This window comes from Phaenicophaeus curvirostris, chromosome Z, assembly GCF_032191515.1.
Source record: "Phaenicophaeus curvirostris isolate KB17595 chromosome Z, BPBGC_Pcur_1.0, whole genome shotgun sequence".
Lineage (NCBI taxonomy): Eukaryota > Metazoa > Chordata > Aves > Cuculiformes > Cuculidae > Phaenicophaeus > Phaenicophaeus curvirostris.
In genome coordinates, this window is record NC_091431.1 from 31,485,675 (window position 1) to 31,512,332 (window position 26,658).

The 26,658-nt window shown below is 38.7% G+C and overlaps 1 protein-coding gene across 1 annotated transcript in view; it reads right to left on the reverse strand.

Moving 5' to 3' along the window:
• Nucleotides 1-26,658, reverse strand: part of MAN2A1 (mannosidase alpha class 2A member 1) — a 108,286-nt gene that overhangs the window by 61,557 nt on the left and 20,071 nt on the right. The window contains exons 3-8 of the mRNA XM_069879944.1: nucleotides 23,274-23,418; nucleotides 16,225-16,396; nucleotides 14,436-14,563; nucleotides 12,930-13,103; nucleotides 10,785-10,971; nucleotides 4,580-4,757 (exon numbers count right to left, since the gene is read on the reverse strand). Coding sequence (XP_069736045.1) covers nucleotides 4,580-4,757; nucleotides 10,785-10,971; nucleotides 12,930-13,103; nucleotides 14,436-14,563; nucleotides 16,225-16,396; nucleotides 23,274-23,418 — 984 coding nt within the window. The remainder of the gene's footprint in view (nucleotides 1-4,579; nucleotides 4,758-10,784; nucleotides 10,972-12,929; nucleotides 13,104-14,435; nucleotides 14,564-16,224; nucleotides 16,397-23,273; nucleotides 23,419-26,658) is intronic.

Here is a 26,658-nt window from a genome sequence, read left to right on the forward strand (position 1 = left end):
TTTTCCAAAACTTAGCATTTGCTTTCAGAAGCTGATTTTTTAAAACTACATAAAAAGAAATTATGTTTAGAGATGTAGCATGTGGGAGTACTAAAAATTATTATCTTCTGGTCATTTTTAAAAGCACTCAAATAAATAAGGCAACATCAGCCCTTTATAGGGCAGGTCAAAATACACTACCCTCAGGCCCAAGGGGTGCAGAAAAAGGGAGAAAACAAAAAAGATAGGGACTGATGTCAAGGTTGCCAGCATTGAGAAATGTTGTTAAACAAGGCATAGATGGCAAACTGGATTTTCAATGAGAGTGGAAAAATCATTAACAGAAGTGGGAACAGCACATTACCATTAGTATCCTCATATTAAACTCTAATGACAATTCCTAAAATTTAAATGAAGTAATTTATTTATTTACTTTTACTTTTAACAACAAGCACATAAAGTAGCATACTACAATTTACAACATCAGAAAACAAACTTTTAGTAAAAATCTTTTAGAAGTGTCTTGGAATATAAGGACTAAGGACTATTACTGTGACAACAAAGGTAAGGCATTACAACATTTAAAAGAAAAAAACAAACCCAACAGTATTCAGTCTTCAAAATCATTGAGAAGATCTAAATATCTGAGGGATACAAGATGATAACTTGCCACTTTGAATGGTAGTAAAGCAGAGAAAGAGATGCAGTGTCACAGCAATCCCAATATCCAAGGTCTTGAACTTTTCCCTCACTATCAAAGACACACATGAGACAGAATTCAGAAGAAAAGGAAAAATATCACTGGACCAAGAGAAATCATGTATAGGTGTGCTCCCTTCAGTACACTGCATTACATCAAAGGAAGAAAAATCTCACCAGAGAAATCAGCATGAAAACTCATTCTAATTACACGAGTGGAAACAGTGAAGTAACCTGGTAGACTATTCTCCTGGCATAAAAGAAATGTCAGCTAAATTTAGGCATAACAGATGTAAAGAAGATCACCAAGGGCGAGATTAAATTCCCTGGGAGCAAAACAGATTTACAGTTATCTACGACATACTTTACTTTTTACTTCTACTTTTAGCACCATAGAATAGTTGCTGGCATGATATATCACAGTTAAACATCTCAAATTTGTCTGAAAGGGTAAACACCTCATAAGATCACAAAGGCAAAGTAGGCAGTCCCTTGTGTAAACAATAATATCGTAGCCACCTCAGCACTTAAAGAACTAACGTTAACTCTTCCTTTACACAAGCTACGCTCTTAGGAAGCTGACCATGACCTCTTACTTGCCTGTGAAGACACAGTCCACTAGGGAAAATGCACCAGACCATGAAAGTTCTCCACCTCAGCTTGTTTTTCCAAGGATAAATGACAGCAGTCGAAAAAATAAAAGCAAAACCAAAAAAACACCTAAAAAGCAACATCTTCCCTGTCTTCAAAAACATAACAGAGAGAGAAAGAAAAAATCCCAATAAATAAAATTAAAATGAGACATGCTCCAGTGCTAACAGTGCTTCAGCTGAGCAAAGCATTGCATGAATCAAAGGACTGCATGTATTTTCATCTCAGTATTAAGAAACAGCAAAAGGCTTAGATAGTCCTGTGACAGCCCTAAAGGCTGGTGCGATTCCCAGGGCACTAATCCAGGTGGACAAACTGGGGCTAACGAAGTAGACTTATACAGTCTTTAACAACTGGCTGAGCTGAGCCTTTCAGGTAAGGATATTTCTGATGCCTCAGGACAAGAGTGGTCCTTCAATCACAGAATCATAGAATCACTAGGTTTGGAAAGACCTTTCAGATCATCAAGCCCAACTGTACCTGTCCACTACTAATACATATCCCCAAGTACTTTATCTACCCATCTTTAAATACCTCCAGGGATGGTGATTCAACCACCTCCCTGGGCAGGCTCTTAACACTTGATAACACATTTTGGTGAAGAAGCTTTTCCTAACGTCCAATCAAACCTCCTCTGATACAGCTTGACGCTATTCCCTTTTGACCTCTCACCTATCACTCGGCAGAAGAGACCAACACCCACCTCTCTACAACCTCCTTTCAGGCAGCTGTAGACAATGATGAGGTTTCCTCTCAGCCTCCTCTTCTCCAGGTTAAACAACCCCAGTTCTCTCCGCCACTCCTCATAAGACTTGTTCTCCAGCCCCTTCACCAGCTTCACTTATCTTCTCTGGACTTGCTCCAGGACCTCAATGTCTTTCCTGTAGTGACAGGCCCAAAACTGAACACAGTACTCAAGGTGTGGCCTCACTGATGAAGAGTACAGGGGCCCAGTCACTTCCCTGGTCCTGCTGGCCACACTCTGATACAAACCAAGACGCTGCTGGCTTGGCCACCTGAGCACACTGCTGGCTCATGTTCAGTCAGCTGTCAACCAGCACCCCCAGGTCCCTCTCTGCCAGGCAGCTTTGTAGCCGCTTTTCCCCAAGCCTGTAGTACTGCACTGGGTTCATTGTGTCCCAAGTGCAGGACTCTGCATTTGGCCTTGTTAAACCTCATCCCACTGGTCTGGTCTCAGCCCATCGACCCAACCTGTTCTGATACCTCTGTAGAGCCTCCCTAACCTCCAGCAGATCAATATTTCTACTTATCTTAGTGTCATCCACAAACTTATTAAAGGTACATTCAATCCCTTCATCCAGGTCATTGATAAAGACATCGAACAGAACTGGGCCCAGCATTGAGCCCTGAGGAACACCACCTGTGACCTGCCTCCAGCTGGATTGAATCCATTTACCACCATTCTTTGGGACCAGCCATACAGGCAGTTTTTAACTCAGAAGAAGGTGTGCCGGTCAAGGCCAGAGGCAGCCAGTTTCTCAAGCAGAATCCTGAGGGAAACAGTGACAAAGGCTTTACTAAAGTCCTGGTATATTACACCCACAGCCTTTGCCTCATCCACTAAGCAGGTCACCTTGTCATAGATGGAGCTCAGGTTTGTTTGGCAGGACCTGCCTTTCATAAACCCATGTTGACTGGGCCTGATCATCTGGCTATCTTGTGTGTGCTGTGTGAGAGCACTCAAGATGACCTGCTTAATGACCTTCCCTGGCACTGAGGTCAGACTGACAGGCCTATTGTTCCCTGGATCCCCCCTCTAAACCTTCTCATAAATGGGTGTAACATCTGCCAGCCTCCAGTCAAGTGCAACTTCCCCTGTCAGCCAGGGCGGCCAGCAGACGACAGATGATGGAAAGGGGATTGAAAAGCATCTCCGCAGCTCCCTTAATACCCTCGCGTGGATCCCATCCAGTCCCATAGACTTGTGAATGCCTAATTGGCCAGGTCTCTAACCATTTCAGAACTAGACTCTTCAGCTAGACCTCAGAGCCAGAGCCTTCAGTTTTTGCCCAGAGGAGAAATCACATAGTCCAGGTTAGGAGGAATAGAGACTACAGAAAGCAAGCTACAATTAGTATCCAAAGAGTAACTACCTGCACACTGTATCCATTTCTGAGGGGAGTAAAGATAGTGAGAATAGAAAGCTTTAGATTTAAAACATAGGCGTTAGCTTTAAATGACTAAAAAGAGTACTTCACAAGTCTACCCCCCTTCAGTAAGACACAGCAGGCATTCGCACACATGTCACCAACATTCCACAGGAAACACACAAAATCCAGCTCTCAGACAACCTGTGATGTCAAGACATCATCTTTCTTGTGCAGAACCCAAGCCCACAAGTCAGCAGGAAGAACTAACACACTAAAAACACTACTCAGACTTGCAGTTACAGGAATGGGGGGAGGTCTCCAAAATGTTAAGAGAGATGCATACACAATATATGAAAGCGATCAGACTAGGTTTAGAAGTCCTAAATGTGAAAGCAGCAATACCGCTCTCTCATCTGATAATCAAGAAAAAAACACGGCCATGGTCTCCTATTTCTTATTCCAATGCTGAAAGATGTTGAAAAAGTGTGTAATGACAAAGAATATCTATTCCACAAGAAACCTCTAAAGTATGCAGTTTATACATTAGAATTTATACATTAACACATTAGTATGTGCACATTAACACTCAAACATAATTTATAATTTGAAGCAATATGTCATCCGACAATTGTGGTAGTACAGTCTGCTGTTTTGCAGCCAGGTTAGTCTCAGACATATGCCAACAGTAGCACCTCTTAGGATTTTTTGTTTGTTTTGTGACATAAAACCAACAGGACTCAAGTAAACAATGAGATTTGCTTGAACTTAAAATAAGAAAATACAAGTTTTAAATAATAAAACCTGCCAGTGTTAAATAGCAATGCCTGAAGTCTGGGAAAACAAGAGTACTAAGAAAACCATTAAAAACTAATAGCTGTTCTCTAAAATAATCTAGTTTGAATAGTACTTATGGTTTTCAAGCAGATATTATTCATAACAAAGGTTTTGTTTTGGAGGGAAAGGAGGTGGTAAAGGTAAAAAAAACTGGAATCTGCCAAGACAAACCAATGCACTGTTAAATAAAGCTCCGTCACTTAAAAAACAAGTAAACAAACAAACCATTAGTTCTTCCCATGAAGAATCTCTAAATAATGAGAAATACTGTTTTCTTCACAAACCAGGAAAAGTGCTGGATTTACCTTAACATGCAATTCAGGATGAGAATTCATATAATCAAACAGCTTCTGATAATTGTGGTACTGCTGATCCCATTCTGAGCTCTCAGCATAGCGGAAATCATCTCCCAGTGGAGCCAACAGAACTTTTGTACGGAAAAGCTTTGACTTCTTTCTGTATTGGTCTAAAATCATCCAAGCCCTTGGCGGGGAGGGAGAGTGGAGAAAAAAAGCAATTTAGAAAACAGGAAAATACAGAAGAATAAAGGTCAGCATTTGACAAAACAATTCCTAGATATCAAGTTGTGCATTAGGGGGACCCTAAACAAGACATACAAGCATACTACTTTATTTTTTAACAAAAAGTTGGTTGTAATTTCTCCCATTGGGACACCACATTCAACCTACTATTGTTGCAAACACTATGCTAATTAAACCCCCACTAAGCTTATCAAGCTCCATCTCAAACAGTAGCTCCATCTGCATCTATTTATTCCTGTAACAAACTAACCTTCAGCATAAATTATGTTTACCAGCTTTATATTTAGATAACAACCCTAATCCTCTCCAGCCCTAATTTACACTAATAAGTAGGCTCTTCTAATCCACCCTGGTTAACTCCCTTGGATACTTTGCTTCATGTCTTCATGTCCTTGACAGGAAAACCACCCATAAATTAATCTTCAAGGAGCACCAGCCTTGCAAGAAAAAAAAAAAAGAAAAAAATCTGGAGGAAGTTCACTACTAACAATCACTGTTACCCCTTCAGTCAGCTTCTTATCCATCTTAAAGCCAGCTCTCTTAAGCTTTAACCACCTGTCCTGAAAAATTAAATCCACTGCTTTTATGCTTTTGGCCCTAAAAAAAACCAAACCCAACAACTAAACAGGAACACCTACACAGGCACACACACACACAAAAGCAGTAAAATTATACTTTGGCATCTACTCACTTTGACCAGAAAAATACCAGTTATGACATCAAGCAACAACGTATTAAAAGTTACAAGTCTGATGTCTGGGTTACAGAAAAGGTCTTTTCTCCCTCCCCCATAACCACAGACCCAACTAGGAGCTTCCTTCTGCCTCTAGTTTGATGTATAGTTCAGATTGCCAAGTATTTACACTTAAATCAATGTTTTCCATGACTTGCAACAGGCTGCAAATTCAAACATCAAGACTACCTCTCCACACCACTAACACAACAACCGGCACAAGACGCTTTCTAAGACAACAGCCAAATTCACGTTTCCCACATGCAGCCAAGAGTTAGAAACACACTTTATTTCAAAGCTTCTTGACAAATGCAGGACTACAGGAAAGGTTACAGTCAATAGGATATTTGACGTTATGTCTCCCTTCACAGCCCCCTCTAGTTTCTTTCCAAATCTATTGCAAAATTCATTGGTGTTGCCATTCCCCCTTTCTCCAAAGCGCTCGTAACTGTAAGACTATTAGGTGTTTTCAAGCAGACAGCAGGATCTTCCTCATTTGCAAATCAGTTTCAATTGCAAAAACACTAAGGGAAAAATCAGACATCTCAAGTAAGGTATACCATCTTAAGTTTCTCTCAACTAACTTCCTATATCACTATTTCATACAGTGGTGAGAAAGACTCAGCAAAAAGCCCCAGAAAGAATTTGCTGAAGATAGAAAGAATACTTCTGGAGGTAAAAACCCCACCACATTCCACCAAGTCTCACCAACCCTTTCCCCCTCTGGTCTCCTTGCAAGACAGTATTAGATACTTTTAATGTATGCTTACCCTGGTTGGCTAAATGAAAATCTGAAAACCAAAGAGATAAGGCCCAATACTTTTTGTAGCACTGCAATCACGGAGACAGTATATAAGCAGTAACTCCACTTTAATGGTGCTAAAAGACAAACAAGCAAACCCAAAGTGCAAATTTTTGGTTTCATAGAATCAATGTTTCTTGCAATTGGACACAAGACACATTAAGTAGTTCTCAATATTCAGAGCAACCCTAACTGCACTTTTAGTTGGCAACACTGAAGTATATCAATATATTCAATAACTGCATCAATAATAATTTTCACCTTTCTTTGGGAAGCTTTCAGGTTAACACTGAACGCTTGAGATCTTTCACAAACAAGGAAAACCTTCCATATCACATCTGTATTTTTTAACACAAAAATTCCAAGTATTGAGCTAAAATATATCAAAACAATCAATGGCTGGGTTTGCCCCTTCCTATATCAAAAAACAGATGAGCAGTAGCCACCCAGACTCTGTGGGATCACAAGAAACTTTAAGGCAGCTATAGCAAGTCTTATGTGACAGGTTTAACAGATTCTCATGGTTTCAGAATCCCTACTACTTCAGCCCATCGAGCACACAAGGCATAATGGAGTCTCTTTGCGCAATCTTTTGTAGGAAACAGATGTTCAATGGACTGGAAATTTTCTGTTCAAGAAATTTTGTGGAGCAGATGGCTATACAAACAGGACAAGTACTGGTGAGACCGCTCCTCGAATACTGTGTTCAGTTCTGGGCCCCTCACCACAAGAAGGATGTTGAGGCTCTGGAACGAGTCCAGAGAAGAGCAACAAAGCTGGTGAGGGGGCTGGAGAACAGGCCTTATGAGGAGCGGCTGAGAGAGCTGGGGTTGTTTAGCCTGGAGAAGAGGAGGCTGAGGGGTGACCTCATTGCTCTCTACAACTACCTGAAAGGACGTTGTAGAGAGGAGGGTGCTGGCCTCTTCTCCCAGGTGACAGGGGACAGGACAAGAGGGAATGGCCTCAAGCTCCGCCAGGGGAGGTTTAGGCTAGACGTTAGGAAAAAATTCTTTACAGAAAGGGTCATTGGGCACTGGAACAGGCTGCCCAGGGAGGTGGTTGAGTCACCTTCCCTGGAGGTGTTTAAGGCACAGGTGGACGAGGTGCTGAGGGATATGGTTTAGTGTTTGATAGGAACGGTTGGACTCGATGATCCGGTGGGTCTCTTCCAACCTGGTTATTCTGTGATTCTGTGATTCTAAGAGGGGGATCTCAGATTCCTGAGGTTGGCAATCACATGCACTAACCACCAATGCCACATCCAGCAGTGTAGTTCTGAACACCACTGGCATGTTATGCAACATGATGAACCATAAAGAGAAAAAAGCTGAACAGTAAAATTGGGCTCTTGAACACTAGCAAGAGGGGAAAAGTCCATTTTCTACTGTTCCTCTGAAGTGCATAACTTGTAGTACAGATGTTTTCCTACTTCCAGCATGGGAGAAATAGCACACCTGAACAAGTTATGCTTCCTTTAAGAAAACAATTCATCACCACACAAGGAAAAACCACAACAGCTGTTTTTCCTTGCTTGTGTGAAAAGCTTGAACAAAAACAAAGCATTCAAAAACAGTGATAAAGATGCAGCTGCAAAATAAAGTAAGTGCAACAGCAATCCTGATAACCTCAGTGGTTACGAAGTATGAACAAGTACAGGCTTTCAATTAGGCTTTCCAACAAACCACAACTTAAGAGGCAAGGCAATGATAGATCCAACAGCTTTTAGTCTTAAGTTTTCAGTGCAATATCTCTTCAGCATATGTGTATGGCCATAACAGTATTGAAATCGAGAGCAGAAGTCCCAGCTGACTATTCAGTATTTGTGTTTACTTCATTCTGCTGCAGCTTTAGCATTGAAGAAAGGTCAGTGATCTAAACTTTGCCTCTAAAATAATCAAGCATACATAAAATATTTTTCTGAAATCCATGAAGTGTTGATCTGTATTTTTACAGACTGAAAAAAAGTAAAGCAATCAGACACAAGAGATTAATTAATGTGCTTACTAACCTATAACCTCGGAAAGCTTATAACAAAGATTCTCCAGTTACTCTGGATCTCATATCTCCTCAACAAAGCAACTCTAAAACTTGTCTTGTCAGATCAGGTAAGTTTTTGGTTGCCTGTAATATTCCAACTTTCTATTTTTTTAAAACATATGAGTAGTGTTTTTATAGCATTCTCCACAAAAACACTACTAGCTATTTTTTAGTGGATTTATTTGAAAATACTATCTCAAAGTATGGTTACTGCATTCTTTCCAGTTTTCCAAATGTAAATAATCCACACTCCCAACTCAAAGCCCACATGTTAGTTTTATTTTTCCCTGAGGTACTATCTACCATACTGCTTCTTCAACTCCCTTTTAGACACAGCAAATGCTTTTATCCACCAAAAGCTGATGCAAAATATTAAGTTTCAAAGACTTGATCATATGTTAACTACAGACCTGCCCTGCTTCTTTTATTCTTTGATTTCATATGACATGGTGGAAGAACCATGTCTTTTACAAGGTCTAATGTAGACTGTTATGCAAAGGCTGCATCTGGAAGTGCAGGGATAATTTAACATCTAATTAAAAAGCCAAAACCTCAAGAAGCACTCCAGGCAGGCTCCCTCCATGATATTTATAGCCTATATGTTCCAAGTATTTGTTAAAACAAACTGTTACTCTTGTACAAATATTGTCTCAGCTAAATGGGATACATATTCAAGATTTCACTTTTTGCAGCTTTGACTTAAAGATCACAATCTCTCCTCCACATTTTATAAGCACTGGCTGAGTCAAAATGATTCTTCTATTAGCTCTACTGTTCTCCTGCTACCTTCAGCTTTCATGTTTCTGTTACAGAAAATTATCATCATTCCATTTTCTACCTTAAAATGTAGCAACTGGGATGTATTCCATTTTATTTTGACTTTACCTTTAATAAAATTTTGTTGTTGAATTTTATCAACAAAGTAAAGTTTACAAGATGCTTGGTAAAATTCATACTCAGAAAAAGGACATGCAGACTTGCCATGGTGACAAACAATACATCATCATCACTCAAAACTTCACCATTAAGACCAGAATCAAAACATCACTTTTCTGTAGCCTTAATACATCCGTTTTCTCAACAGTTTGCAGCAATTGTAAACACCTACCCAGATTTCTAACTCTTGTACTTGGGGATAGTTTCCAAGGCCTGCAGATTATAACAGGACCATAGTATAGTCTGTTTATGGGAAAACTTTCAGCGGCTCTATCTTCCCCCTTTTTTTTATTTTTCTCCCTCCCCCTCCTTACTCTCAAAATTGAAAAGTAGTTTTGTAAAACTGTAAACTTGATTCTTACCTGTGGCAAAACAACTCAGTGTTTCTACTTGAAAAGTAAAATTAGGTTGATAGTATTCCCACCCACTTACCCTTATTCCCACACCTCCTCAGACATTAAGGCACAGGACTCATATTCACCTAAAGTGTACAGTTCAGAAAACCTAGGTCGCAGATGGCCAAGTTTTGCAAGGATATACCAAGGAAAATATCTCACCATTTGCAGTCACAGCCTACCTACTACATTATCCTTTCCCTAGCAGAAGAAAGATCACAGTATATTAATAAAATTTGCAAAAAAAACCCAAAAAAGACCACTAACACAACTGTAACCAAACAGATGACTACGTCCCACCTACCAATCAGAAATAGTAATAGACTCATGTATGGTGAAAGGAAAAGAAAAAAAAACTTCATGCATCTTCCTTAATTATAAACTATCTCGAAATGTCACTGTCAATGAGTTGGCAGAAGGGGGTTGCACCTGCAAGGAGGGGCAAATAGCCCTAAACTGACCAACAGAGGATTCCATCCCGTATACATCATACTTGGTATAAAATTGAGAGATAATGAGGGTCTCGCTCTTTTCTGCATGGCCAACATCCAGCAAGGACCTCGTCTGCCTGGTTGCTCCTGATCCCAGTCCCGTGTGCTCCTGAATCCAGTTCCTGAGTCCAGCCCCCTCTCAGCTGCAGACCCATTCCCTTGCATCTGCTCTACAGTGTTTGTGGTGACGTATAGTCATCAAGGTGGGAGTGCAATCTCAGATATCTATACATATTTTAGCACAACACCATTATTATTATTGCTGTTGTTACTACTACTACCACTATTATTATCATCATTATCATAATTTCATCAAAGCTGCAGTTTTAGTTTCCAACCAACAAGTGTTTTTCCTTTCATCTCCCTCTCCTCTTTCCCTGTGGGGTGAGGGGAAAGGGATTTGGGAGCTCAACCACACAGTTTCAGCTGCCGAAATTTAGTCAAGCGTGGCTAAACTGTGACAGCTTGTAACTTTGAGAACTATGTAAATCCACAAGACACGCTAAGTATCATCTTTGACCAGCATAATTTTCTTCTAGAAATTACTCCTTTGCAGAACATGTAGAAACTGTACCTATGTTGAATATTCCCAGCATGAATGGCTTCTGGTGGAACTCTCCATGGACAGCTAACTCTTCCTCCAGGAAGACGCTTGAAATCAAACTGGCAGCAAATTTTTGGATCTGGACCACAAGTATGAGGAACATCATAGCTATAGAAAGGCATCATATGACAAAGGATATCTGTACTGGATCCCAAATCTGAAATTAAATACATAAAGCACACCTTTAAAATAAACGCCCTCAAATTTATCAAAACGAAATCAATTCCATGTTCTTAATCCAAGAACTGTATTAAAAACATCAGATCAGGACAATTCCTTGCTTTGAATATCAATACACATGAATGTAGACTTCAGGTACCTTACATACAAAGAGGCTAAAACCAGAGATAAAACAAAGATGTGAATGTTCCAATCAAACACTAGCTGACAGGGAAAGACAGGAACAAAATGTTAAGGGGTTTTTAACCCACATTAATCTCATTATTTCCAGAAGTTTAGAGGTGAACACATTTTACACTTTGAGTGAATCAAAACAAAACAAAAAACCCAACAACCCAAACAAATAAAATAAACCAAACAAAACCAAAAAATCCAATCACCCTGCTCTCATCACCTCATTAGCACAGAATTTGAATTAGTTGTCTTACCAATATCTTAATTTCTTGAACATATAAGCTCAATACATTAACAGTATGATTCTATGTATTTGTAGATAGATTCTGCGTGCTTCAGCATAGAACTACACAGAATTCTATGAACTTCTGAGACCATCTTACCAATTCTAACTTTTTCATCTAGTCAGTCCATTCCTTAAATTTTAACCCACCAGAAGCAGAGATGTACATGCATTTTGGCAAGTCTCAAAGATTCTCTCAAAATTTAACCTCAAAGAGAACCTGAAGTTCTCACAGAACTTACTCATCTTGTAAAACTCCTTTCCAGCACTGATGACTTAAAGTCATTTTGCACTGAAAAAACAATGAATACTGTAGATGTGCCTCAAAACCTGGCTGCTACATCCACAGTACATATGAAAATAATCTTCAAAATCTTAATACGTAATTCTTCACAGTTCCAACTCAGACTTATGCTTAAAACCTCCTAGTTTACTACTACTTATTACTAAAACGATAATATTCCATAAATACATGCATTTAGTTTTCAACTACATTTCTCTTTATCTCAGGCACCACGTCTACATATTATGGCAGATGTGCGCAGTGATCTTTGATATGGAATCTATTTTTTCTAATATGTGATCTCTTTTGAGAAGCCTTTCTCTGAAGCCCAAACACTAGACCATGTCATTTACATAGCCAACAATTTATTGAAAAAGGCCTGTCAATTAAGTCCTTTGTATACTGAGTGTCATACACCAATGTTCAAAAAAAATCCTCTGAAGTGTCACAATCTGCAAATTCCTTCACAGTGGTATATTTTCCTCAAGTCACATTTACTTGTGAATCAGATTGCTTTTTCTAAATATCTTTCCTCCTACAATTTCCAATTAAAAACCTGTCCTGCAAAGTTTTCCATAGTATTTATTGAAGTTATTCAAGTATTTCCTCTGTACTTGGCGCTGGTGAGACCGCTCCTCGAATACTGTGTTCAGTTCTGGGCCCCTCACCACAAGAAGCATGTGGAGGCTCTGGAGTGTGTCCAGAGAAGACTGACAAAGCTGGTGAGGGGGCTGGAGAACAAGTCTTATGAGGACAAGCTGAGAGAGCTGGTGTTGTTTAGCCTGGAGAAGAGGAGACCTTATTGCTCTCTACAACTACCGCGAAGGAGGTTGTGGAGAGGAGGGTGCTGGCATCTTCTCCCAAATAACAGCAGACAGGACGAGAAGGAATGGCCTCAAGTTCCGCCAGGGGAGGTTGAGGTTGGACATTAGGAAAAAAATTTTCATGGAAAGGGTCACTGGGCCCTGGAACAGGCTGCCCAGGGAGGTGGTTGAGTCACCTTCCCTGGAGGTGTTCACAGGACAGATGGAGGAGGTGCTGAGGGGCATGGTTTAGTATTTGATAGGAATGGTTGGACTCGATGATCCAGTGGGTCTTTTCCAACCTAGTGATTCAATGATTCCAGGATTCTATAAGTTCTCCCTATTAACAATTAACAAATTAACAAAATAAACTGACATAAGAAAATACATACCCCAGTTCTGTCTCCAAAAAAATTCTAGTGTCTTCTGCATTGCAAAATGTTTTTTAACTGAATAATGAACTCTTTGTATAAGCATATTGGAAAATCCTGTGCGTTTCAAAAGGTAAGCCATTGTTGGCGAATGTCCAAAAGGATCGATTGCCCATCCAGACTTTGGCTTTACTCCTGTTGACAAAAGAAAAAAGTAAAATGGGAAGAACATCACACTTTTTACTCAAAGAAAGCTATACCAAAATAATTAAAATTAGAGCACTAAAGATAAAATTTTTATTTTTTGAAGCAGATATATTAAAATATACAGCTGAGTTTTAAGCCTCCTGCAGAACACACCATGGAACTAACAAGCTAGAACTAAACAGATAAACAATTAACACAAAAAAAATCAGATGCCTTAGAGGCAATGCATTCTAACTACATAAAAATCCATGGATTAGTACTCCATGTTGTTACACTATTTCAGTTGTGTCTCAAACATCTTTACATGAAATCATAATGACATAAATCTCCTTTTTCACTTTTACAGATGTTACAACTGGAAAGGAAATCTGAAACAAATGAATGTGTAGAGATGGATTAATGTGTTAGCTTGTTGAATTTTTACTGTAATTCAAATAATGTTAAGCTTTTTGGGGTTTGGAATTGATTTTTCTTTTATTTGACAGGCAATCATTAGAGTCATGTTAATTAATACTGTCCTTTCACTGAACTTAATATTATCAAGTAAAGAAGTTAGAACTCTAATTTCAGCTAAATGGATGAAGTAACATTAACTTATTAAAATCATGTTACAAATATTTTTGATATAAAAAGGCTTATCTTTATTTATGGAACATTACCTTTACTTAAAGAACTAAACAAAAAGCATTTCCTAAAGCTACCAAACATTTCAGCCCATGTTACTGCAGTCAGTAATATCTCAAAGTTTCAAAAGCAAGAGTCAGACAGGTTTGAGGTTTTTTTGTGAACTATGAAAAATCCTAACCTTTTAAATGGTTAGGTTTTATAACCACTACTACCACAGCAACAGCAACTACTACTAAAATTCTTATTTATTTTTTAAACCTTATGTAAGAGAGCCTAATGAATACACAGCCTACAGAAAAGATCCAAACACACGAAAGCAGTATCCATTGTTGAGTCATTTTAAGGCCTTTTGCTGATTTTCAGAAGACAGAAATGGCAATTGGAAACTGTTGATACCAGACATATGATCTGCAATTCATCATGACCTAGTTCTGTATTTTACTGTGCACATCTTTCACTGACGAAGACAAAACGTTATGACATAAAATTTTTTAAATACACTTCATCCAGGCACTTCTATCCGCAAACAGTAATTGCAAGAACTAAAGTCAATCCTACAGCTTCCAGTAAGTGGTCTGATTTAATCTATCAGGAAAGCAGAGTAAAGAGAGCCTTCTAAGACCATCAGAAACAAAAAGTATTTTCTAATTGACTTCCAGTATTAACAGTCAAATTTTAGATCAAGCTACATACCGAGGTTCTTTTCTAGCCACTGATGTCCTTCTATCAGTTGGTCAATTAAAGCAAAATAATGAGCAGAGGCTTCATCAGGCATGACCCATCCTCCTGTTACTATTTCGAACTGTCCATCTTTTATTAATCTGAAAAATAGGTAAATTGTGTTCAGAATCTTGCATATACAAAATACACTGTTAAAAATCAATTTCTGAATACCAAATAGGTATTTACCAAAGACACAATGTCAAAAATCTAAATTGTTTGTGCTACTTTCATCACTGGACTAACTTTCTTTAATCAAACAGGAAAAGAACAAACAGATGAACAGTGAAATTCTTTATAACTCTGAGCTGGAAACTACCAGTTCTAATGCACCATAATTTTTCTTTTTAATTTTCATCAGCAAAAAGGCTATTTCCTACGTAGTTTACAAAAACAGAATTGTATGTGCCACAGTACAGCAGGCCAGTTGAGCAAGATGCCTAGACACTGTACATTTCAAATACTACTAGCATCTTCCCAGCTTTGATCTGCTGTTCTTTTTATTGTTTTAGGGAGAGAATAGAGCTTTGAAGTTTATCTTATCTATGAAGGCCTCAGACCCCCTCGCTCATTAAAATGCTTTCTTGAAACAGATCAGAGGATGATCTATTAAGATGTCAGTCAAAATAATCATTGTTTCCAGCATCAGGCGACTCCTACAGTAAAATAATGCCATTTCAGCACTTATATTGTACACTAGCATGTAAATGTTTAATGAATTGAAGAAAACTAGTAAACTTATCAAAACTTGGTTGCATTATAGCTAATACTCAAAATAATAATGAAAAACATAGAGCAAAAATAATCTCCAGTGTAGATTCTGTAAGTCTTACAGAAGTTTAACCAATCCCTGATTCCCCTCAAGAATGGTCACGGTTCCTTAGTGACTATCATTTACTCTTTATTGTGTCCCTAAGTATCTTTTTAAACTTGAAAAATAACAGCTGTATTACAATACTCATACATTGTACATAATTTTTTAAAATAGTTTTCTATGTCACCCCCAAGATTTCCAGCACTACCTAACCTTTGCGGCTGTGAGGCTCTCATAGCTTTAGTGTATAATGCAAGCTGTGCACCTTGAAGGGGTGCCCAGAAAGAGCATTACAGAGATGAGCTAAGAACTGTTGGAACCTATTTTAAAGTAAAATTAAATGAAAACCAAACCCTTTTTGAAAACTCCAAACTATATCCTTACTTCAAGTTTATCTAAGCAGTATACCTCCTTGCCTCAATGTCTAGGCACACCTTTTACTCCTGTATTATGTTTTGACTTGTGATTTTTAAAACAACTAAAAGCAACAAGTGTAGAGTATGTACTACTTTAGATTTAAGCTGCTGCATGTTTACAAAAAATTACACAGACTTAAAATCAAAAAATCTCATCTCATAATTGTCATATAATACCATATGTAAATAGCTAATATAGAAATTATATTTATTCCATTGCCAACGCTTCAATGTGACTTCAAATAAAATTTATAATCACAAATCCATTACAATTTTAATGAAATCTTTACATTGTACACGGAAACTTTCAGTCAATTTTTTAAGTATCACATTAATACGACTTCACTTCCCTAAACATTTTTATTTTGTAACTGGAAAATAACAAGCTAAGCCCCAAAAAATCAGAACTTATTCTAGCGAATTATTCTAGCAATTCTGCATGGCAACAAGTGAAAAGTCAAGTTTACAGTGCAGTCAAACACTGGCTCAGAACAAGCCACAAGGAAGAAAAGAAACCGTTCAGTGTTCAAACCTTTTAACAGCATCCTTTTTTTGACTATCTATTCCATCCCACCATTTTGAAAAGTAAGAAATCTCAGACCACATAAATTTCCTTCGATTGTCTTCTTGCAGTTTAATAACCATATTATTTAAGATATGCTGTGTCTGGTCTCTGAAGTAATCATCAAAAGTCTTCAACCAACCTTGAGAGAAAGAAAATACAAAATATTAAGTGGCTTTCAACAGTCTTAGAGACCTGCCTCTTTATCACTCCCTACAAAAAAGCTAAGTGAAGTATTTTCTTAAAAAGCTGAACTTTACATGCTGCAGACAGTTTGAAGAGCTAAACTCTCCAGGAGTTTCTTATTCCCCAGATGTATAAATATACTGAGTTACTAGGATTTCTACTTCAATCAACAGAACACACAGATTTAAAAAAATTTGGAGTGTTTTTCTTTAAGGACAAATTAAATAGTTTAAAAGGAAAACATTTATATCTGCAAACTGATCTTCCTTAAAAACTTCCACTAGGTTTCCTCATCTCTCACATGAGGCCTGTGGCATCTTGTAACAGATCATCTTCCCAGCCCATGCTCCAGCATCCTCTAATCTTCCCTCTGTCTTCTCTCTTCTTTCAATTCATAAAGCACCCCATCACCCTACTTTTAATAATTGAGTAGAATTCCTTAACAGCAGCATCTAACACCTACAGTTTCACAAAAAAAATTTACACCTACAGCTTGAGGTCAAAATTAAGAGCCAGTTATGGTATCCCACAGAACTCAAGGGTGAAGTAGTCAAAACAGTGGCAAATGAAGCAGCAGTAAGCCCTGCACGTGTCCAGCATCATTTATGCATGACAGGTTTGTTAGCAACGACTGAGATACGTTGTAGCTGCATGCCTCATTAGAAAAGGGATCATAGTGCAGTGTCTCCCATGAAATTTTTTTACTGCTTCATAAACCCTGCATGATAAAGTACACGCATATTCCTTCCCAGAACCCAGATATGTTCTTTTTGCAACAACTGAAAAAAGCAGCGGGTAAGACTGTCTACTTATTACATAAGTGGCGTATTTCTACTCTTCACAACAGTTCTTGTTATGTATGAGCACGTTCATTCAAGTGCTTCCAAGAGGGACTCAGCAGCTGAGATTAAGGAAGCATCATATATAACAAAGCAAATAAGGAAGACTGCAAGTAATCTTATGAACTAGCCCTACCTCATGCATCCAAATCTTAAGATATTGTGCAAGATTCCACACAATGGGAGGATTCCACTATAATTTCATAGAATCAAAGAATGGTTTGGATGGAAGGGACCTTAAAGATCATTCAGTTCCAACCCCCATGCCATGGGCAGGGACAACATCCACTAGATCAGGTTGCTCAAAGCTTCAGCCAACCTGGCCTTGAAACACCTCCACAGATGGGACATCCACAATTTCTCAGGGCAACTTGTTCCACTGCCTCACACCCTTATAGCAAAAAATAATATCTAACTCTAATATCTAATATCTAATCTGAATCTGCTCTCATTCAGCTTAAAACCATTCCCTCTCATCCTATCACTGCACTCCCTAACACAGAACCCCTCCCCACCTTTCCTGTAGGCCCCCTTTAAGTACTGGAAAGCTGCTATAAGGTCTCCTTGGAGCCTTCTATATTCTAGGCTAAAACAAGCCTAGCTCTTGCAGCCTATCTTAGCATGGGAGGCACTTCAGCCCCCTGATCATCTTCGTAGCTCTCCTCTGAATCTCTAACAGATTCAAGTCCTTCCTGGGCTCAGCATTCCAGAATTGAAAAAACCTGTGAGCTGTCCAGTTTCCAATTTAATTCCTAGATCTCATCTTCCTTTACAACAGAAAACATGTATTTGTCATTCAATGTATAATTTACGGTCTTTATACAGCCTCCATAGTTTTCCTTTTCCAGAAAAATTATATACTGTTCACGTTTACAAAAAAAGAAAACAAGTTCTAGACAAACAGTGATGACTGTGATCTTCTAATCTTCCTATTAAAACACAACATGAACATATTGATCAATGAACTTCCAGTTTACAGGCTGAAACTTTTAAAGGTAAAGATTTCAGATATCATTCAACCATAGCATTTGTCTTTCCTGCTTCAGCTTCATGTTGACTTGTTTTTATATTTTGGTGAGTTAGACAACAGTCTAAAACTGTGTTCCAAACATGACAGGATAACTAAGAAGTCACCTGAAAATCATATCCAGATCCAGTCAACAGAAAATAAATCCAAAACTCCATAGTGTATTAACAGCATCAAACTTTCATGCTTAAGTTTTCTTTTAATTTAACACTGCACTTAACTTCAAAGTGCTATACTTCCTCCTCAGAAATTGAGACTGTCTTAAAAAATAAGGTGTTACTGTGAATGTTAGTAAGATAAAGTTACCAGTGTTACAAATTGAAGTGGTGAAAGGTAGTATTTAGACATGACATATGTGCACATACATTTTCACTTAGGCAGAAATTGAGGGTGGGCAGTTGGAAGGGGGATGGAAAGTCTTATTTTAGTCTTTTTCAACTTAACTTAAAGTGCTGCTTGTACTGGGTCTCTAACAAACACGTTCAGTAATACTCTTGTCCTGTACGCATGCATATTACAAAGTTCATGTCTCAACTCTTAAGTAATTTAAAGAGGAGATGTTACCAAAACTCTCACTGCCAACCGAGCAATAAATACTACATGTGTCTTTTGATCCCATGGATCGTATCTGAATATCATCATTTTGAGTCCAGTGCTGGTAGACAATACTGCTGTCCCCCAGCAGGGTTCTTCCCTCAGTTCAGCTGCCTAGTCCACTTCAGGCAGTCACGTGAAACTGCTTTTGAAACACATAAAAGCTAACATAAGAGTTTTACCACCATAGCAGGTTATACAATTGCTTATTCATCTGCGCCAGAAAGAAATGCCACCAATCTGCAATGACTGTAACCTCACACAACACAGCTATATGTAAACTGAATATCTCTCCATGGTTTGAGACCAATCTGCATTGGACGAGTTCCACCCCAAATCAGACAAGTTACCAAGGTGCTCAAATCTTCATCACCTGCCAGCAACTAAAAGATAATTATGCCTGTTAGTGACAAAAAAATGCAAAGGGGACCTGTTTTCATACCAAATTTTCCAATAATGGGTAAATATACCAATTAATGAAGACAGAAGCACAGAGACCTCAATTTTCTAGATCCTGGTTGAATTCACATGAAAGAGTTAACCCAGATGTAGCAGAATTTGGCAACATAATGTGTTCCAGAGCACCAGGCTTTAAGTGACTACCCAGAACCTAAGAGCACCCCCTGGCCTACTGATTCTGTTCCAAGGTAGTTTTTCTGCCTTTGAGCAACAGATTCTCACTAGCACAACTTGTGATATAAAAAACTGAAAAGAAAGTAGCCTTGAGGGAGAAAATATAACTTATGACATTTAAAGCTTCTGCAACTAGAATAGTTATATCTTTGATGACCCCGTTTCTTGGTGAATATTTTTCACATACACTGTTAACACTATCAGTTCATTATGCCTTAAGCTATTTTACCAGAAGGAATTTCCTTTGCACCATGCCTTTTAATCCTGTGCTGGAAAGGAATTATATCACTTGGCTATACATGAGATTTCAGTTCTCTGTAACAGATAAGTTTGCCTTCTTTCAAGTGCTAACTAGCATGCAAAATGTCTTTACCAAAAGCAGCACCAAGTCAGGAGATCTCTATAATAACACTTCTTGTAAAAGCAAACAATAACTGGTTCTGCACAATTCCCTCTGGTGATGGAACAGTCTACATTTAGCAGGACAGTATCTCAGTTTAACTCTACTTGGTATCAACTCAGAAGCCTGAACAAACTGGAAGGTACTTAGATTATATGCATGAGGACATGAAGATTTCCAGATATTAGTGCAGCTGGTAGGACAGAGAATTTTATAGTAAGGGCTTGAAGAACTTGGGTACCAAGGAACAAGAGTTTGGGTACAAAAAACTAGACACCTTTTAGAAAGTCTATCAAAAGCTGAATGATAAGGCCATTAAGGTCTCAGACAGGTCTTTGGGAATAACCTAGGTAGGAAAATAGTTGCATCAGAGAGATGAGACAGTTCTCAGAACTTCAAACCTTATTAGAGAAGAGGCAGCCACAGAGAGAACTTCTTTCAGAAAGCTAGAAGTAACTTAGTATAGATTTAATAAATGGTTCAGTCCAAGATAGATATATGAATGCTAGTAAAAATCCACCTCTGAAGCTAAGTTCATTACAGCCCACATCCCTATATTTTGAGGGGGGCTAGAACAGTGCTGGAGAGGGCAAAGTAGAATCAGATTAAACTTCACTAAATAGCGCTCTCAAGGGCACCAAGAGACATCATTCAGATTTCAATTTAAGAAAGAGAGATACATCAGAAACACACTTCCTGGGCAAGTACAAAATTCCTATTGGGAAAGCATAGGAAATTCCATTATCTGTAATAATAGAAGCTAAACAGGAAGAACTGTTGGTAAGGCTGCCCCTGTTTGTAGAGAAGTATCTATGCTTTATCTGTTGTAGAAGTTTAGTATTTCTAGCGACACAAACTTTTTTTGGAGGAGTTGGGAATGTGGGGGTTTATGTTTGCTGTTTTGGTGGCATGGTATTTTCTTATTTGGGACTTCTGGGGTTTTTTTGTTTTGTGTTTGGGAGGTGTTTCAGGTTTTTTTATTTGCTAGCTTGTTTTTTGGGGAGTGAGGGTTTTACTATGTTTTTTGTTGTTTGGTTGGGTTTTCTAAACAAAGACCAGTAACACAAACCCGACAAGAAAAGAATACCACGCAAAGAGATTGTCGATGAATGTGGAGAAAACTCTTGTTAGCTTCTGACCTTCCAAAGGAAGGTACAATATTCCAAGCGTCATAGTAAATATATAGTGAGTCTCAAGGTATTCCTCAGTGAGTAAGCTTAGTAGCTTCTGCCATCCTAATTTGGAGGCTAATAAGAGGAAGTGTGTCCATCTTCCCAACAATTTCACTATTTTTGGTACCCTTTTCATAGGAGTAATACAAAGCTATTCAGTTTGTTAGACCCAAAAGACATATATCTAAAAACCAGGAGGGCCTGAGGAAATCTCCTCCAGCACAACCTGATATGGATACCCTTCGCTATTGGCCAGCTAAGCCAACAGGAGCCTCAAGTCTGTGTGCCTTGGTTGGCATACACTGAGGGAGAAATGTAATTTGTAGTGACAGATCTTGGTATCTATCAAAAGAATCTTAATGTTGAAAGAGGTCCAATAACCTCAATACTCAAATTCCTTAGAACATGAGTGCTCAGAGGGCCATTTTCGGTAAGCAGAACTGGTGTTACAAGATGAACCAAACACTAGATTAAGGCACCAAACACCAACATTTGTCAAACACAAAAGGTGTTAGCTGTGAAAATCTACCACAGCTTACTGTAGGAGGCAAGACAAGAACCTAGATGTGAAGAAGAAAGTAGAAGGCTGGAGGTAAGGAAGCTAATGGTTTGGTCCAAAACGTCCTTCTAGAAAGGCAACAGAAACTAGTGAATTCTGCAGGAGTACGGACAAGACAGGCCAGGCATGACAGTGGAAATGAGCCCAATATATTCTGTTTTGCAAGGCCATTACAGAATGAATTGTAAATAACGTAAGGTTTGTTTTGGTTTTTTAAAATATAAAATGAAAATTACTAGAATCTGTAGGAAAAGAAAAACAATGAGTGCCAGAACACTGAGACCCCATCAAATCACATGACTTGAATGGACATTCGCGAAGTTTTCTGCAAAGATCTCAGCTTCCCTCAGGACATTACCTTGCACTTCCCACTCCTCCCACTTCTCATGAAATACCCCAGCCTGCACTCTGCAGGGGGTCTTTGTTCAATACAGCTAAAAAAATTCATCTCAGGACAGGTGTGACACTAAGCAACTGGCAGTCATAGGATGTCAACCACCCTCCTCTCCCAGTTAGGGTATGACCCTACTAGCTTCAGTAGAAAGAAGGGAGAGGAGTAAACTCCATTCCCCTTTCTAGTAAGACTCAAGAGAATAAAAAGTTCTGCAAGTTCCTTTAAGATGGTGTCAGATTTATTAAGTTACTGTACAAAACACAGCTTCTTTCTAGGACAGTTTTCAGGAGAACAACAATCAGGGAAGAAATAAATGCACAAAAGCTTAAAGCAAGTTCTATACAAGGCAGATCAAAGCTTTTACTGTGAGTATTTTCTCTGAGTATTTTTATTATAACCATACTTTGTTTTTTTAGCTGTCATAACTGAACAACATAGTCCCTCCAAATTCCAGTGATCATTTGCCTTGAAAACACAAGATATGTGCAAACAAAACTCACTTATGTTCAAATTATCTTAATTCACTCAGACCCACAGTACTTCAACAAATAAATTAAATTGTTAGATACACAGTAGCAAAGTTCAAAATCACTGAAATTGTGGCTTTCTACAATAACAACCAACTTCTCATAGTATACGTGTACCAGCAGTATACTACAGTAGTATAACTCACTGCTTTTAGTGACACATCAATATTATTTTATAACACAGTGAACATCCATGTAGAAGGAAGACCCAAAATTATGTAAACATACTTTGGTGTCATCTTAAATTCAGACTTTCTATTATCCCACAGTAAAGAAAGTTACAGTCAAAAACCTCATATTTGCCATTGTCACATGTTCCAAAAAACTCATCTGAAGCAGAGGCTGACGGTTAAATATCTGTGACAGACCACAAGGTTAAAACAACAACAGGCCACATTTAACACAGCAATGAATAAACTGACTGGGTTACCAGCAGGATGACACAGAAAATCCATATTACCTTCCAACATCAACAGTGAAGCCCTACTCCAGTTAATAAATAAAAACATGTACAACTTTTATCATAGCAGCTGTCACTTGAAGTCAATCTGCTTAATGGCATTGCTAGACTTATATTTAAAATATTAATTAGTATGCTTAAAAAAATCCTACATGTTAACAGAAATGGCAATATATTTCTTAGTTCAAAAGCCTCTAGATACCCAAAGCAATACAGTTAAAATACTACCTGGGTCATTGTGTGAGTGAGGCACAACGAAAACTTGAAGCGGTTCACTGTCCCATTCATTTTCATTGTATGTGATATCAAATCCTTGCTTCCACACACCACCATCTGGATTATCGAAAGGAAGAAGGTCATAGACATCCAACATCTAAAAATAGAGTAAGACGAATATAAAATATGAATTCACAAAAACAGATCTGCTACTAAAAAAAACAAAGCTGTTTTCATAGAAAATGGATCAGAGTGTTCATTACACACGGGGAGAAATGAAGTGTCAAATGAACAAAAACCTGACAAATGAGAGCAAGTTTCAAGTCACACTGGGACACCCAAGACAGCCAGCAGGAAAAGGAGCATTTAACAGGCCTTATTCTGAGGAAACTGCAATTTATTAGATAAATAGTAGGAGAAACAGCCTTAAGTCACAAACATTATGACAGCTCTCAAAGGCATGGGGGCAGAAGGGTGGGGAAAGTATTATACAGAATAGCATAATACACTGAATAGGGGAATGCAGAAGATGAAAAAAACTAAACAAGCAGTTAAAAAGGATGACAACATGAGAGACTGAGGCAAAAGTCAAACTGGAAGAGAAATGAAATAAACTATCAAGGAAAAAAGTACAGAACCATAGCCAACTGCTATATCAAAACCCTTGTAGTTTTACTGTTACACAGTACAAGGAGTTACAATTACACAAGGAAGGATATATTTTACTTTACAATGGAAGTAAGAAGATTGTGGGTAAATAAAGGAATTCTAGTGTTACTTTAACAAGTTCCTATAAAATTGGGATATCACCAGATAGCTTCAAAGATAATCTTCATGGTGTTCTAAATGTTAATTTAGACCAAAGTTACCATATCCAACTTTCTTTTTGTTCCCTCCTCCCCTCCCCATAGCGCTCTGGTTGGCTTCGAGAAAAGACGGCATACTTTATAAACACATATCATCATTATCTTTTACTGCCACCATAGTTTAAAAAACAAACTAAGCTTTAGTTTACTCTAGCCCCATGATAAAGTATGATTTTACACCTGACAAACTTCTGTCAATAAACATTTCACTTTCACAAAATAGTCTACAGGAGTCATTTACTATATGAACACCACAGGGGTAAAATTTTCCAGTGGCAAACTGTTCTGCTAGGAAAATTTAGAAAAATACAGACAACTGAAACAAACATCTGTCTGAAGACGTTAAGGCCTTGTGATAGGTTAAATAGGCTAGTTGTCAGTCCCCCACCAATCTGCTCTCTCATTGTCCCTCCTCAACTGGACTGGGGTAGAAATAAGAATAAAAACTCATGGTTCAGGATAAATAAAAGGAGATCATGTACCAACTACCTTCACAGACAAACCAGACTTCATTTGGTGAACATTAAATTAATTTATTGCCAACTAAAATATAATTGTATAATGAGAAACAAAGACAAAATTAAAACACTTTCTCCCTACCCTTCTCCTAGCCCAGTTCAACATCACTGCTTTGTCTCCAGCACCTCTATGTCCCCATATCCCAAAACAGCATAGGGTTGGTTATAGGAACTGTGATCAGCCCATAATGGTTCCTGTCACTTCTTCCTCATCACACTTTTTGCCTGCTTCAGCATAGGGTCCATTCCACAAGCTACAGTCCTCCATGAACTGCTCCATTATAGGATACCCTCCACAGGCTACAATCTACTCCAGCGTGGACCCCCTACGAGCCACAATTCCTACTGAAAGTATCTACCTGCTTTGACACAGCATCTTCCACAGTATGCAGGGAAATAACTGCTTCATGATGGTCTCCCCATCTGCTCCAGTGGCTGGAGCACATTCCCCCTTCCTTCTTCAATGACCCTGGTGTTCATGGGGTTGTTTATCCCACACTTTATTCCTTACATATCACTGCCATGCAGTGCTTTCCCCCTTCTTAAAACCCATTCTCTCAGAGGTGCCATCACCCTTGCTGGTGGAGGGCTTGGCTGTATCCTGCCATGGGTCTGTTTTGGAGCTGGCTGGAACAGCTGTGTCCACCACAGAGCAGCACTGGCCTCCCCTCACAAATACCACCCCTGGAACTCTCCTCTGCCAACACCTGGGCACCTGCATGCCATTCACTTCTGTAAAACAAGTACCTAAAAGCAGTTGATAAAATACACATTCATCACACACCCTTCACAAAATTCACTCATTCCTACCAAAAAAATTCCCCACACTAAAACCAAAATGACAGGACACTGAAAGAGTGGAAACCTTACACATGATGAACCTCCATACCCTGTCCCTTCACCTCATTACAATAACAGAAATAACTCAGTTACTTCACTCTAGCAATGTCCAGTTCAACTTTTGGTCATTAGCAGTCCCAACTGCTGTCTTTATCTCTCATACCTCAAGCCTCAGGTGTCAACCTTCTGGTGTCAACCAGAAGGACTGTAGTGGGTTCACCTTGGCTGGGGTGGCATCTGGCAGCCAGACAACATCAACTCACTACAGGCCTTTACTTTACCTTAAGATACAAAGACAAGTAAGTAATGTTAGATGGGAATACAAGTCACTGTAATCCTAGAACCAGCAGAGCCTTAGTTGGGCCTACAATGTCCATATACTACATAATCTATGGCCTGTATGAGATCTTCTTGTCAGAGCACTGTTCCACCAGGACTGCTTATACCTTTTACAACACTCCTTAATGGAGAATACAGCTGCAATACTTGTACATACACACATTCCGTATGGCCAGCTTGAAGGGATCAGTTAAGGGTTGCACTGAAATTAGCCTAATACTGTGTTTTGTTGCTCTTGTAAAATTTTATTTTAAGGAACTGTAATTTTCCTGTAAAATGCAACCTTCTGATGAAAAATGCATATTCCATACATTTGACAGTTACCAATGAGTAACCTTAAGACCAATAACCCTTCTGACATTTCAGCAATGAAGATATACTAATATAAAAAGCAGCAATTCCTGTAACTGTGCACATTCCTATGAGATTTTCTCATGGATGGAGCATGAATTTCACAAGCAACTTTCTGCAATCTGCAACATATCAATTTTTTACAGTAGTGTGACCAGTTTCAAGCTACCCAGTACAAGAGACACATGGACATACTAAAGAGAGAGTCCAGCAAAGGGCCACTAAGATGATAAAGGGATTGCAGCAGCTCTCCTACGAGGAAAGGCTAGACAGCTGAAACTGTATAGCCTAGAGAAGGCTTGGGGATCTTACCAATGCCTAAACACTTGAAGGAAGAGTGCAGAGGAGGAGCCAAGTTCTCTTCAGTGGCGCCAAGTGATAAGACAAAAGGCAATTAGCACAAACTAAAATGCAGGAGGCTCTTCCTGAATATCAAAAAAACCACTCTGTCCATGTGAGGGTGACCAAGCACTTTCACACGTT